Here is a 13,602-nt window from a genome sequence, read left to right as displayed (position 1 = left end):
TTGTCTGTTTCATCATTGGTGCGAAGGTTTCTACATGAAATGCATAAATCTCTCAGTCGACAAATTAATTTTGATGCTGTGTGTTTATATTAAAAATGTATATTTTCTCCCTATCATCTAAATTGCTTCTCATTCTTCGTGTTATTCTGATGTGTGGTGGAGAGGGGAATTTAATGAGGTCAGTGATGAGAGGATCAAGGAATAGAAGTTGATAATCAGGTGAAGAAAACTGTGTGCAGAAAACAAGTGAATTCGAAGTGGATCAAGTGCAAGAGTTTCAAGTTGTGACAGCGAGCGAAAGCACTGCGAAAGCTCTCATCCAATGCACTTGCAATGGGATTGAAAGACAAAGTGGACGTCAACAGTGAGTCAACAATGTCACTTGCCATCAATCCAACAACCACTGTTCGGCGAAATCCGAGCATCAAGAAATTGCTGAAGTTACCAATTTTTGGCGGAGGTAAACACTTGCTACAATACTTGGTATTTGAGCATGTCAACTCCACACAGAGTGGATTATAAATCACACTAAGACATTTTTGCATTGTCAACAGAAAGATTTCTTACTTATCCACAAAATATTTCATTGAGAATCTATTTACTATGGAATGGGGAGATTTCCTATAAAAAGTTTTTTGATTAAAAAATTATTTTGCTATTTGAAAATTTAAATTCATATATTTAAATATAAAACAAAATGATATTTAATATAAAAGTTTGAGGTTATCCTTCAATGAAAATCACAATGTAAATTTTTATATTGCTTTTGTAGAACTGTGAAAATTCCATAAAAAGAAGTATGACAAGTCAAATTCCTATTATCATTCACTTTTTATATGTCACAGCAATAATCGTGATAATGTTGTGAATAAAAAGGAGTGCTTCACTGACGATCTTTTATTGCACTTTAATCAATAGAATTTCTAAATGAAATATAGAACACGATAAGAAGTTGACGATATGTCAAATATTGCAAATAAGAAGAGTCAAACTAGGAGATTGTATTAACAGCTGATTTTCTGCAAATTCAAAATTACTCTCTATTTCGTATACATTGAATATTGAATTAAGGAAATGTGGTGCCACCGATGCTGTGGCACACTCTGTTTTGACTTTTTCTTGCCCCCGCGTGTGTCTTGTGTTTGTGTGCCCAGAACACCAAACCATTAAACATTAATATATTCCTCAGCGAGCAACAAATATACAAATACAATGTGCGGGGCACACACAGGGTGATAAAGGAATTTTCTGTGCGCTCGTTGATGAATGTGGGATGTCTTGTTGGTATTACGGAGAATTTTCAAGAACACACACTTGAGGTTAATGAAAGCAAAAATCTGTGGAAATTCTATTTTTATTCTCATTCACAACACCCATAAAGGTTACTTTGCATGTCACTTTTTTTTCCTGGCTCAATGTCCAATTTTGTGCGCCAGAGAAAAGCAGTGAGAAAATATTTTCACTAGGGAATACCCTGTTTAGTTGGTATATAGTCTCATGATATTGGCGAAGAGTCAAGTACAAGCGCAAGTTTTTAGTTTCTGGGTGTCGCTGAGAGAAGAAACTTTGTCGTGACTGCGAGTTTTTCCGTATTTTCCGCTACAAGAGAGGCGATCAAAATCTTCAGTTTTTTTTACGACGAGCTTGTGATTAATCAGTGAATAATGTGCAGTGATAAGTGATATCAGTGTTTCAAAGGATTATTGCTGGTGTTTCAATGGTGCTGAATTGCTGATTGTGACGCGCAGTTTTGGGATGTAAATAAGCATAAATATCGCTCAATGAGGATGGAAATTGCATAAATCTAAAGTTATTAGTACTTTTGTCACATCGAAATGGTCATATTTTGAGCATTTTTGATGCTGCAAGTGAAAAGCATTGATGGCAGAAATAGAATTTAACATCTCTCTCTCTCTCTCACACATTTTTTCGCATTCTTCACAAAGTCAATAGAGGAAAGAGTCAGAGGAAAATGTGGTGAAGGTGTTTTAGAAAAAATCTTACCACTACTGCAAATACTAAAAACTTTGTGGCAGAAGAACAGAGTTTATGTGGGGAAAAAGAAGGAGATATACCAATGAAGAAATGTACGATTTGTGAGAAGATGTTAGTGAATGTCACGTTCTTGAAGGCAAAAATAATGAGTGTCGAGGAATTTTATTCGAGGCAAATATTTGCAGATACTTTTTTGTGTGGGGTTTTTTTCCTGGGTGCTCATCAAAACTCTTTCACTTTGGAGTGATGACGGCAAAAGAGGAATGTGTGGAGATATTCAGAAATATATATACATTTTTTTTTATCAATCATCATTTAAGCTGGCTGATGCTATTATAGCAAATATTTGATATTTATTCAAGAAATATGATTTTGTCCTTCTCTTTAGCACATCTCATGAGAGATTTTCAAGCTTAAGAAGCAGTGAATTGAGCATTATGGCTTATAAATGACTGTAACCATCATGTATTTAATATGACATAAATCATCATGATAATTAAGATAGAATCTGATGATGCATTTTATAAATATTCACACATCTTCTCGTTCAATTAAGTTAGTATTTTCAGGCAGAAAATAAGGGGTTATTTTTCTCATGCATTTACTCAATTACAAAGCATCACCGTGAGTTCGATTGATACTTCCACGTTTGCTTTAAGTATAAAATCGATGTGACACCAAAACTGCGCTACAAAGCGATTGTTTGCATAGAGATTAATGAACGTGTGGGCGATAAAGAATCGGGTGTAAAATGATTAAATACACAAGGCATAAAATAATCGCTTTATCAGCAATTTTTTGTTCCCCTGATAGTGTGTGATGAGCAAATGTTGGATATGTGAAATGGTTGTATTAATTTATGCCACAGTGACTTAAAAGTTTGACAGTGTCAATTGCGAGCTGTGAAGGGAAAAAAATATGTGGTTTCGTCCTGGATCGAGTGCGAGTGTGGAATCGGATCGCTCTCGCGTGGCGAGCTTCAAGAATCGCATTCGTGGCCGAAAGACCAGCAAGAGTGTCAGTTCGGAGTATCCTTCGCTGCCGGATGAGCATGAACAGCAGGAGAAGCTCGATGGCAAGAGTAAAAGTATTGATGATGATCGGTTGCTGTCGGAGGAGTGTCAGAGCAAAGAGAAGATTCTGCTGACGGATCCCAAGTACAAGAACAACAGGATCACTAAGAGCTCCTCCAAGGGGAAGATTTCAGCTGATGTGGGACGAAAAATCTCCGCTCCACCCATTCTCGATCCCTCAAAGGCTAAAGGTGCTGTGCAGCCGTCCAAGAAATCCACCAGGGCGCACTCGAATCTCAATCTCAACACCTTGCTGAGATACACTCTGGCCAATACCAATAAGCGATTGAGCAGCGAAGAGTTTGAGCGCATCAGACGAAAGTCTCTGTCTGATTCGACGGTTGTGTCAGCGAGTAAATCCGGTGGTGATGTCACTGGCGGCCAAGAAGACAAATCTTGCGTGAGCGGCAGTGATGGACAGGAAGTGGCCGTGACTTTGAAGAGTGCTGTCTCCCCGAAGAATTCCTTAACGTGGCGCGTGGCGGCTAAGTTGAGCGAGAGTGCGAGCAAGAGCAAGAAGAGCAAGGGAAAGAAGAGAAAGACTCGAAGGCAGTCCTCTGGCTCTGCACTCAATGTCCTATGTGGTAATAAAAGGAGATATTTAGGCTAAAAAATACACTCTATTCCTGACATATAAACCATGAGATTCTAGTTCCTTTTTCTTGGATAGTAAAATTGATTGGTTTCCTTTTTCTTGTGCTTTGCAGATCGCCCATTGACCACATCAGTGACTCGTCAGCCATCTGACAGACGTCCGGACAGCAGTGGCAGTTCGCATTATCACCATGGAAGTGCTGGCAGTGCCTCTGGCGGAGCTTCAGTGGATTTCCAGTCGACCTCTGTCGCGGAAGCCGGTGAATCTGGCGCGCCTGTTGCCGATCGACCCAGTCATGAAAGGTAAGAAGGACAATTACTTTGTATATTATTGCATATATTAATGGGTGAATTGTGGTTAAGGGTTGAAAAGAAGCTCCTCTTAGTTTGATTAGAATATTCAACAATCAATTGCTATGCAGAGCCATGATTTAGCGGCAAGTTAAAGCTAAAAATCTTATTCAACCCAGAAGTTTGCATTGACAAATCTTTTTCACTGCGCCTATGCTTAGGAAGCGTGCAATTAGAAGTGTCAGTGAAATGCGGATTGCTAAATGTGTGAAAAATCGTGTTGGGAGTATTTTTAACAATTTTTCTTGCACACGCTGAATGAGGGAAAATGTAAACATTTGATAAAATCTCTTGAATTTATGTGTGGGGTAAAAAGGAAAAAATGCGCACAAGTGATTTGAGGATTTTTTTTTTGCATTCTATTAAGTCACCAACGTCGCGCGCTATCTAATCAAAAATGCCTCCGATGGCTCTGTGTGCTGCTCTCACATATTGGTAATATTGTCTGTATATTTATTATCAGTAGCGAGAGGAGACCCTGAACTGTGCAGACGTGAAGTTGTGCGCGATAGGCTTTTTGTTGCTGGTCTTTAAAGTGATGTCGTGTAAAAATTTTAATTGAATTGGGAAACGAAAGGAAGGAGAGATTCATTGGTGATCACAGAGTGAAATAATTCCCATATGTGACAATGAACATTCCTTTTGCACACAATCTTGAGGCTGTTCCGGGTGTCAATACACTCCTTGGCAGTGATTATGTTCAGTGGGCATTGACAAGGAGGTTTGCCAACAAATTCCTGGAACACGGGCGGAAAAGTTTACGACGAAAAAGGTTGAATTTTCAAGACTAAGAAGTAAAGAGAGAGAGAGAGAGTTTCTTTTGCTGAAATACGCAATGTTTCCGAGTGTATGTTTTGTGAATAAATTTTATATGTATTTTTGTGCTCTCTTTTTTTGCACAGTTCCAAGTCCAAATCGGCTCCAGTGTCGGTGAATCGATCGGAATCCTACAAAGAGAGATTATCACACAAGCGGAATCGAACAAATCGGAGGAAGACGTCTGATCCAAGCTTAACAAAAACCAAGTGAGTATCACATTGTCATTTCTGCCACAACAACCGCAATATTTCGCGGATTGTGCGGCAACTTGTATGGCTTTTCTCCCCCATACCTCTTCGCAATATAATTGGACTGCCAATGATTAGGATGATGTCCCATAGTTATGACTTTTGGAGATATGTAATCGGGTTTATCTCTTCTGAAGTGGCTCAATATTTATTTTATGTACGCTGACAGTTTCTTTGGTGGCATTTGTGACTCTCTCAATATCTAGAAATATTGTCAAAACTGTATAAGTTGCACAAATGTTAAAATATTCTTTTATTGTGACATAAGACTGGCATTGTTTTGAATGATGAGTCTTCGAGTGATCATTCGCTGAATTCAGTGTGATTGGAAGGTGTGAATGAAAAAAGAATTTGACTGTGTTTTTGAATACAATTTTGGGCTAGAAATTATTAAAATCGAAAGGAAGTAACTCAATTAGTAATCAGAAGTGCAAATTAACCAATTAAAACTGAAATAATTATAGCACATACATTATTATTTAATAGAAAATAAGGGAAGTACATAAGATTGTTTAAATTGAATTGATTTCTTTGAATGAGCTTTGAAATATAACAAAGAAATCTGAAAACTATGTCAGAAAAATATGCAATTTGCTACCAATAAAAAAACACGTGAATCTTTAAGAATCTATATCGTGAATATTGACCATAATTTGGTAACTAAAAAAACCTTTGAGACTCAATTAAGACTCTTTAACGTAATAAAAAATCCTTTGACAAATGTAAAATATGACGAAAATAATTTAGTTCTTGCAACTCAGCAGTAAATTTTTGTTTTCTTCAATTATGTTCAATTTTCAACATGATTGGCAAGGACAATTTTAGTCCCTACTTTTGTAAATTATGCATTTCTTCTCCTATCGGTGATCAAAAAGACACATTTGATTGGAATTATCATGCAATTACAATAAATATTTATTTCAACTGTTAGATTTAGGATCAAACCAATATTCTAAAGGATGAAATGTGCTTTATTTCTATGGGCGTCGCTGTATTTGTATAAATTTGCAGGAAATTTATCATATAACACTATATGCAAGTACGTGAAATCTCATTCGTGCACCAATCGGTGGTGCATGTGAAATCTTTCCTGGGTGTATATTGGATAGAAAAATGATTTCCTGCGTTGCGCGCAGCAAATCCTCTCCTGATGATATCTCTATCTTACTCCATCAGTTGTCACATCTACGCAATCACTCTCTTTCGGGCTCACGAGTTAATTTTCATGTACCTGTGTTTCCTTCCGTTCTCATATTGGTAGAACGCCGATGGGATTCCGCGAGAAGTAGTGAACAGAGTTTTCTACATTCGAATCAGTTCGTCAGAGACCATCGCGGACGCAAGTTGGCACGGTTGCGAAGAGATTAATTTATTAATATGTGCAATTCTTAGCGTTGAAGTGCAAGCAGAAAAGTCTTTCTCTAAATCAATTGACACTTTCAGTGATTAATAAAATCTCAAAAGATGAATTGTGACACACACTCCAAATTAAATGATGTTAATAAATTTATTGTTGAATATTTCAACTGCAAAGAAATATTTATAATTGCACTTGTCCTCATACTTACCTTACATGTATTTTATCTATGCTATCGTGGTGCAGCGTTAGAAACTAATGCAGTAGATTTTCAAAATCACGTTTGAATACATCTTTCATCTCTTTGCTGAGTCAATTTTATTTTCAAACTGTCAAGAAGTTTGCTGAAAAATAGTGCTTTTGCATTTAAAACAAAAAAAATTGAAGAAGAAAAGTCTTTCTCTAAATCAATTGACATTTTCAGTGATTAATAAAATCTTAAAAGATGAATTGTGACACGCACTCACTGTTAAATAATGTAAATAAATTTATTGTTGAATATTTCAGCTGCACAGAAATATTTATATTAGCATTTTTGCTCATAATTTCCTTACTTATATCTTATATATGCTACCATAGTTAAAGACATTAAACTTAATTCTGTAGATTTTTAAAATCACGAGTGAAAGCATCTTTTATCTCTTTGCTGAGTCTAAATTTTATTTTCAAATTAAAATAGTTTTTTTTTAAATCAAAAATCGAAGGATAAAAGACTCTCTCTAAATCAATTGACATTTTCAGTGTTTAATAAACTCTTAAAAGATGAATATTGACGAATTAATAATAAGAATTAGTGGTTTCATTGAATTTATTGTTGAATATTTCAACTTCAAGGAAATGTTTATATTAGCATTTTTTATCATATTTTTTATTTACTTATATTTTATATATACTCTCGTAGTGAAGCATATTGAACTTAATACTGTAGATTCTCAAAATCACGAGTGAAAACATCTTTCATCTCTCTGCTGAGTCAATTATTTTGCATTCTAAAAAAGTTTGCTAAAAAATAGTGTTTTCATCATATTAAAATCTATATAGAACTTAATGATAAAGTCAGTGCTCATTATTATGTTGCTATTCTTTTAATTATATTGTATTTAAATCTAATTTTGCAATTGTACAAGCATTTTATTGATTTTATTTAATTCAATAGATTATATTTTAATTATTAGTTTATCAATGTGTTATTTTATGGAAGGTTGTTTTTTAATTTTTTTGATTTGGATTGTAATACATGCAATCTACCTCTGCATCATTCGTCTTGCGTTTTGTGTAAGTAAATTTTACTCGTATAGAATTTATAAGAAGAGAAAAATTACGAAAAAATTTCTTACAATTCCAATGATTGGTGAGAAACTTCACTGATTCATTCAGCAAAAATACTCAATGAGAAATGTTTCAGGAGAAGAAAAAAAATCTTGTAAATAGTCCAATATTGAACTTCCTCACGTTCACTGTGATCTTCTCGATTGGCGAGTTATATGAATTTTCACTAACATATGCATAATTAATTGGCAATTGATGAGAAAATAGCGATCATAGGAAAATGTTCTCTTCACCTTTATAAGATTCAATGCAATTGAATTCAACTTTTGAAGAGGGTTCAAGAAATTGTTGCATGACAAAGACATTGAAGCATTTCAGTGGGGGTTTTTTCACAGTTTAGAGAGACTAAAGAGTCTGTTGAAGTGTTGGGTAGTTGATTGACCAGATGAGATATTTTACATTCACGGTTTTTCTCCTTAGATTTTCCGCCATGTGAAAAAGAAATATGTGTGGTGAGGAGAGAAGAATTTTTAGACGCGCAATTTATTCAAGTGTCGTGAGTTTTTCACGGTGACAAGCGTCGGCAAGAGAGAGAGAGAAACAGAAGAGAGTGTGAAGAAAGAAGGGGTGGGAAAATCATAAAAAATAATCATAAACTAGTATGGTCAAATGATGGTAGGTTTTCTTCACGCTCTCTCTCTCTTTATCTCCTCCACACAACAGCACACCACAGCCCAGTTATATAGGGCCATTCTCTACCCTTTTTGCACTCTTCTTTTCGGCCGCTGATAAACTTTGATGTGGGGGTGGTTCGTTGGTCTACTTTGCCAATGTTCTTTCGTATTTTCACCTTTATGCCTCATACTCCGTCTGGCAGCCCAGGCTTTCATACATTATGTCTGACACTATGTACATATACCTGTGCTCTGAGGCGATGGCATTTAATTGTAGCTGCGTTTGTTTACAAACAAACTATCGCTGTGTGTGTGTGTGTGCGCGTTTCTTCGTTCAACTGTCGCGGAATAATTTTCTCTAATTTGTTAACTTTACTACCTACTCATTTACTTACGTATGTTCATATAGAGGTATTGTATTTTAACTGAAAACCACGGATTAGTTTATCAGGAGATTAACTTCATGACTGCATGCTTAAGGCATTGGAATGACAGTATTTTTGCATGTTTTTTTTTTCCAAACATACTTTGGAGCTTAATAGGCAAGAAAATTCCTAAGGATATCTCAGTTCGATTGCTGTCTTTTTATTATACATTATTGTTCATGGTTTTATCCACCTGATTCCCTTAATAACCCCCGTGTGTGAGTGTGTGTGTGTGTGCGCGACTTGGAAAAAGTGGTCGAATTGCAGAGTGATGTTTTGAGGAATCACACAGAGAGCAGAGGGAGTTAGTGTGTGGTGTGAGATAAAGAAATCGACAGAGAGAGTGGCGAATGTATGATGTGAATGTCTAAAAATAAAGTTTATACCGAGCAGTGGGCACCTTGTTGTGTATCCTTGCGATTTTCCATTATATGTATAGTGGCGAGCGGACCTTTGACGTCCGCTGGTGAAGGAGTTGAAGCGCCAATAAGTTTGTTATTTCATTGGGTGGCAATGCATATGGACAAAATACGACATTTCGCGTAACAAAATTAGTTCAATTAGAAAATTTCAATGCTATTTTGTCAGGTGCAGCATTTCTATAAATATTCTATATGAATTTCCACTGCTTCACTAAATATATTACAATAGTCTGGTCTAGTAAAATAATTGATTTGATGAGTTAATTTACTCAAAAAACACACAAATTTTCCGTCGCAATTGAATGAAACAATACCAAGAATAAGAAAAATTTGACCAACAACGAAATTGTGCTAAATTCATCTTGCTGAGAGGGATGTTAAAATGTTTTTAAAGCTTTGCAAAGCTCGTATGCTTTTAAACTAGCTCATAGTCAGTCACTTGTTATACCGTGTTTGATGTATTTCAAACCAAGAAACTGCGATTTAATTAATATAGAGTATTTGACTTTTTTTTACTCTGCTGTCGGCGATATTTTTTCTGGTATCTTTTGTCCCTTTTGGTATACAACACATCAGTCCTCGTTCAGGCACCATTTAATGTTTGAAATACGACATGTGGTTGAGGGTTTTATTTGACTCTGAAACCTGGGAATTGAAGTTGAGACATATCATCAAATATAACTAAAATTTATTTGTCAGCACAAAAATATTTCAAACCACTGTAACTTTAGTCTCAAAGAGAAATTGCATTCAAAAAATTTAATTAATATTCCACTGTAAGAGCGATTACATACTTGTGTGGATAATCAGCTAGTCTGTAATCGCTCTAAGCTGTTCAAATATTGAGTCAAGTTTGCAAACTCAAAACTGTTTGGAATATTAAAAATATTTCAATTTCTGTACTTCAGTATTATTTACAATTGCAGCGCCTTTGGCAATGATGTCTGAAAAGTCCACTGATAATAATATAGAATATTATAGTATTATTATTATTATTATTATTATTATTATTATTATTATTATTATTATTATAGTATTTTTTGCAAAATATGAAAAAAACAGATGAAATTTGAGTAAATGACATCCAACTTCTCTATGGTAATCAAATTATCACTGGTAATTTGATAACAATACTCTGTATTATTGTTCAGAATAATCCTGATCTTCAATTGCACGTGCAATTTTCTTCTGTTATATTTATGCCAAATAAGAAACAAGATGTTGGGAAGAGTTCTGAAGGCGTTCGCGCGTGTGTGTGTTGATTAGTGAGGTGGACGATGCGATGTCGTGAGGTCGAGAGGGTGACTAAGTGGTAGAGTTGGGCGTGGATGGTATTAAATAATCAATAGAACGTAGAAATGACTAGAATTTTTGCTTCCTCCTCCAACATATAATGCCTATTTCGTCAAACGCACCGTTTGGCAACACGATCGAGGGAGAATCCACTAAGATTTGTGCTGTATGATATGATTTCTCAAAGCATTTATTGATCACGAGATTTGGGGTGTGAATGTTGGGGGAGGTGAAAGGGCGACGAGAAGAATGAAATGGAGTGATTCAGGGTGATAAGACCGTCTTCATTCATATACGGGCTGATATCCTTGTGGCGCGTCTCTGAAACTGTGTTTTCCTTTTTCTTTGGCGCGATTTTTCATCACATTCGCCGTTGTATAGTAAAATGTTAAAGAATGGACTCGCTCTCGAAAAAAAAGGAGTTTCAGTGAGAAATTTATCTAATTAATATGCAGATATCTTGGTAAATGGGCAAAAGTATTTATATGTCGAGTCTATTATTATGTCAATGAAAAATTGTGAAGAAGTTTTCCACACTTTATGACCATTTTGTTGTATGTATGTGGCATAACACATAATATTCTAAGTGGATGAATGTGATAAATGTACAGTGAGGGAGAGTGAATATAAATTTATAAGTTGATTATTGCAAATGAATATGATAGAGTGAAAATTTTCCACTCATTCACACACTCCTTCACGTGGCAATTAACATGGGAAGGTAATGCTTAGTGGGTGATATTCAATTAAGGACACATTATCCTTATACTCTCATTGCGACTTAGTCATGATGTTCACATTATTATTTATTATTGCGTAAGTAGGCAAAACATTAAATAATGCGAAAAATAAGTTCAAAATCATAATGCTTAAACACAGTTGATTGGAGATTTTTAATGGATCAGTCAATATGTATATATCGACACATTTCATTCTGTAATTTTTACATACTTTATGTGTCATTATGTACAGTATTGAAATAGATTTAATTTTTTCAAAGCTTGAATAATATGTGCGCAATAAAGTGTAATTACATTATTGCAGTACAAAGGGAAACAATAGGTGATGAGAGTTATCAATCAATTCACCAATTCATCAGCGAAAAAGGGTTATATTTCATACATATGTGTATGAAACTACAAAGTGTTCCAGATTTTATTCAGTTTAGTATTGAAACTAGGGCAAAAGAGTGCATTCTGGAAAATATCTATGTTTCTTTCTGAATGGCAGTCCACACTGAGAGGTATGGATAGGAGAATATTCCTGGCAATATTGATTACTCAAATTGATTGATTACGTCAAATAACATGCGTATTGTGAATATTTCATTTGCAGCAATGATCAACAAGTGGAATTGGGACTTACAAACACCGAATATCCAGCCAGTTCGAGCTCTAGTCTGTCTTCCAAGTAAGTTTTTGATTCTCTGTGAAAAACATTTCTTCCTATTCCAATTCATATTCTAATGAGAAATTATAATTCCACACTCTTCTCTTTGTCTCTCAACAGTAGTTTAGATAGTCCTAGTATATCGTTTGAGGCGGTTGGAGCTTCGACTGCTGGTGCTGCGTCGCATCATGCCGTCTCGGCGCGGCAATGGGTGGAGAGTGACGATGAGGCTGCAGGAGATTTGGAGACTGATTGGAGCTCGAATGTCGCGGCCGACATTCTTCAGAATCTATCGGATGCTGAGAAGAAACGCCAGGAGATTATAAATGGTATATTCATAGACAAATCGCAGTTACTGCTAACTTCTTAAATTCTGTATACAGTAAATTGTTACGACTTTTAAAAGATTCAGTCGAAGAAAAGCTCAATATTACCAATTATTCGCCTAATTTGCAAACTAGTTAAGTAGCCGTGAACGAGACGTATTCTTTTCAAATGCCACGAACATCGGCAATTATTGTCGCTGTAATGTTCGTTTTATTAATTTTTGCAGAAATTTACCAGACAGAGAAGAATCATGTGAGGACGCTGAGGCTGCTGGAGGGCATCTTTATGCAACCGCTGCAGGAATCGGGCGTGCTGAATGCTGAACATCTGAATCTGCTGTTCCCTCCGGCTTTGCTGACACTCAAGGATCTTCATAGTTCTTTTGAGATGCAACTGAAGCAGCGTCGAATCGATTCTGTGTCACTGGTTGGTGATATTGGTGATTTGCTGTTGGCCATGTTTGACGGTAAATCCGGGGAGGATCTCAAGGATAATGCGGCACAGTTCTGTGCCAGGCAGCAGATTGCACTGGAGGCGCTGAAGGAGAAGCGTCGCAAGGATGAAAATCTCCAAAGATTACTCACCAAAGCGGAGGCACATAAAGCGTGTCGACGTCTTCAGTTGAAGGATCTCCTGCCGACGGCTCTGCAGCGTCTCACCAAGTATCCACTGTTGTTTGAGAGCCTCTTCAAGATCACAGTGCGCGTGACACCGGACAACATCGCCGAGGCGGAGGCAATCCAGAAGGCTCTAGACAATTCCCGTGACATTCTCAATCATGTCAATCAGGCTGTGCGGGTGGCAGAAGATGCCCACAAGTGAGTTTAGATTGTTTGTAAATCATTTGAATGTAGATTTTCATACCCTTCTATATTGCTAGATTGCAAACCATCCAGAAGAAATTGGACAAAGCAACCGTCGATAAGGATATTGGAAGTGAGATTAAGGTAAGACTTCAGTAATAAACACTATATGAAGTTGAATTCTCATGTGTTTTCTGATTTATTTTGCAGTATTTGATGCAAAATCTCGACTTGACTCATCACAAGTTAGTTCACGATGGACTGTTGATCATGAAGAAGAGTCCAACAACGCAACTGCATGGTTTGCTGTTCGAAGACATAATGGTGTTGCTGCAGAAGCAAGATGATCGCTATGTGCTGAAGGTGTTGCCAAATCCAGGAGCGGGAAGTTCTGAGAACAAGAGCAAGGAATCTGTCTTCTATCCCATCATCAAGGTGAATTTGATGCTGGTGCGTCAGTCGGCTGTGGACAAGACCACCTTCTTCCTCATCAACACGAGCCTCTCGCAAATGTTGGAATTGACAACGCCCAGCAGCTCAGAGTGCAAAGGGTGAGTATATAG

At 36.4% G+C, this 13,602-nt stretch overlaps 1 protein-coding gene across 1 annotated transcript in view; it reads left to right on the top strand.

The window, feature by feature from the left end:
- LOC132265518 (uncharacterized) overlaps positions 1 to 13,602 on the top strand; it is a 45,477-nt gene that overhangs the window by 24,024 nt on the left and 7,851 nt on the right. Inside the window, exons 13-19 of the mRNA XM_059766215.1 lie at positions 3,776 to 3,965; positions 4,916 to 5,038; positions 11,856 to 11,930; positions 12,030 to 12,238; positions 12,463 to 13,054; positions 13,117 to 13,183; positions 13,250 to 13,590. Coding sequence (XP_059622198.1) covers positions 3,776 to 3,965; positions 4,916 to 5,038; positions 11,856 to 11,930; positions 12,030 to 12,238; positions 12,463 to 13,054; positions 13,117 to 13,183; positions 13,250 to 13,590 — 1,597 coding nt within the window. The remainder of the gene's footprint in view (positions 1 to 3,775; positions 3,966 to 4,915; positions 5,039 to 11,855; positions 11,931 to 12,029; positions 12,239 to 12,462; positions 13,055 to 13,116; positions 13,184 to 13,249; positions 13,591 to 13,602) is intronic.

Source organism: Phlebotomus argentipes, unplaced genomic scaffold, assembly GCF_947086385.1.
Source record: "Phlebotomus argentipes unplaced genomic scaffold, Phlebotomus argentipes genome assembly contig_5, whole genome shotgun sequence".
NCBI classification, from domain to species: Eukaryota; Metazoa; Arthropoda; class Insecta; order Diptera; family Psychodidae; genus Phlebotomus; species Phlebotomus argentipes.
Note: the sequence above shows the minus strand (reverse complement) of the source record. Positions and strands in the feature narration are given on the sequence as shown.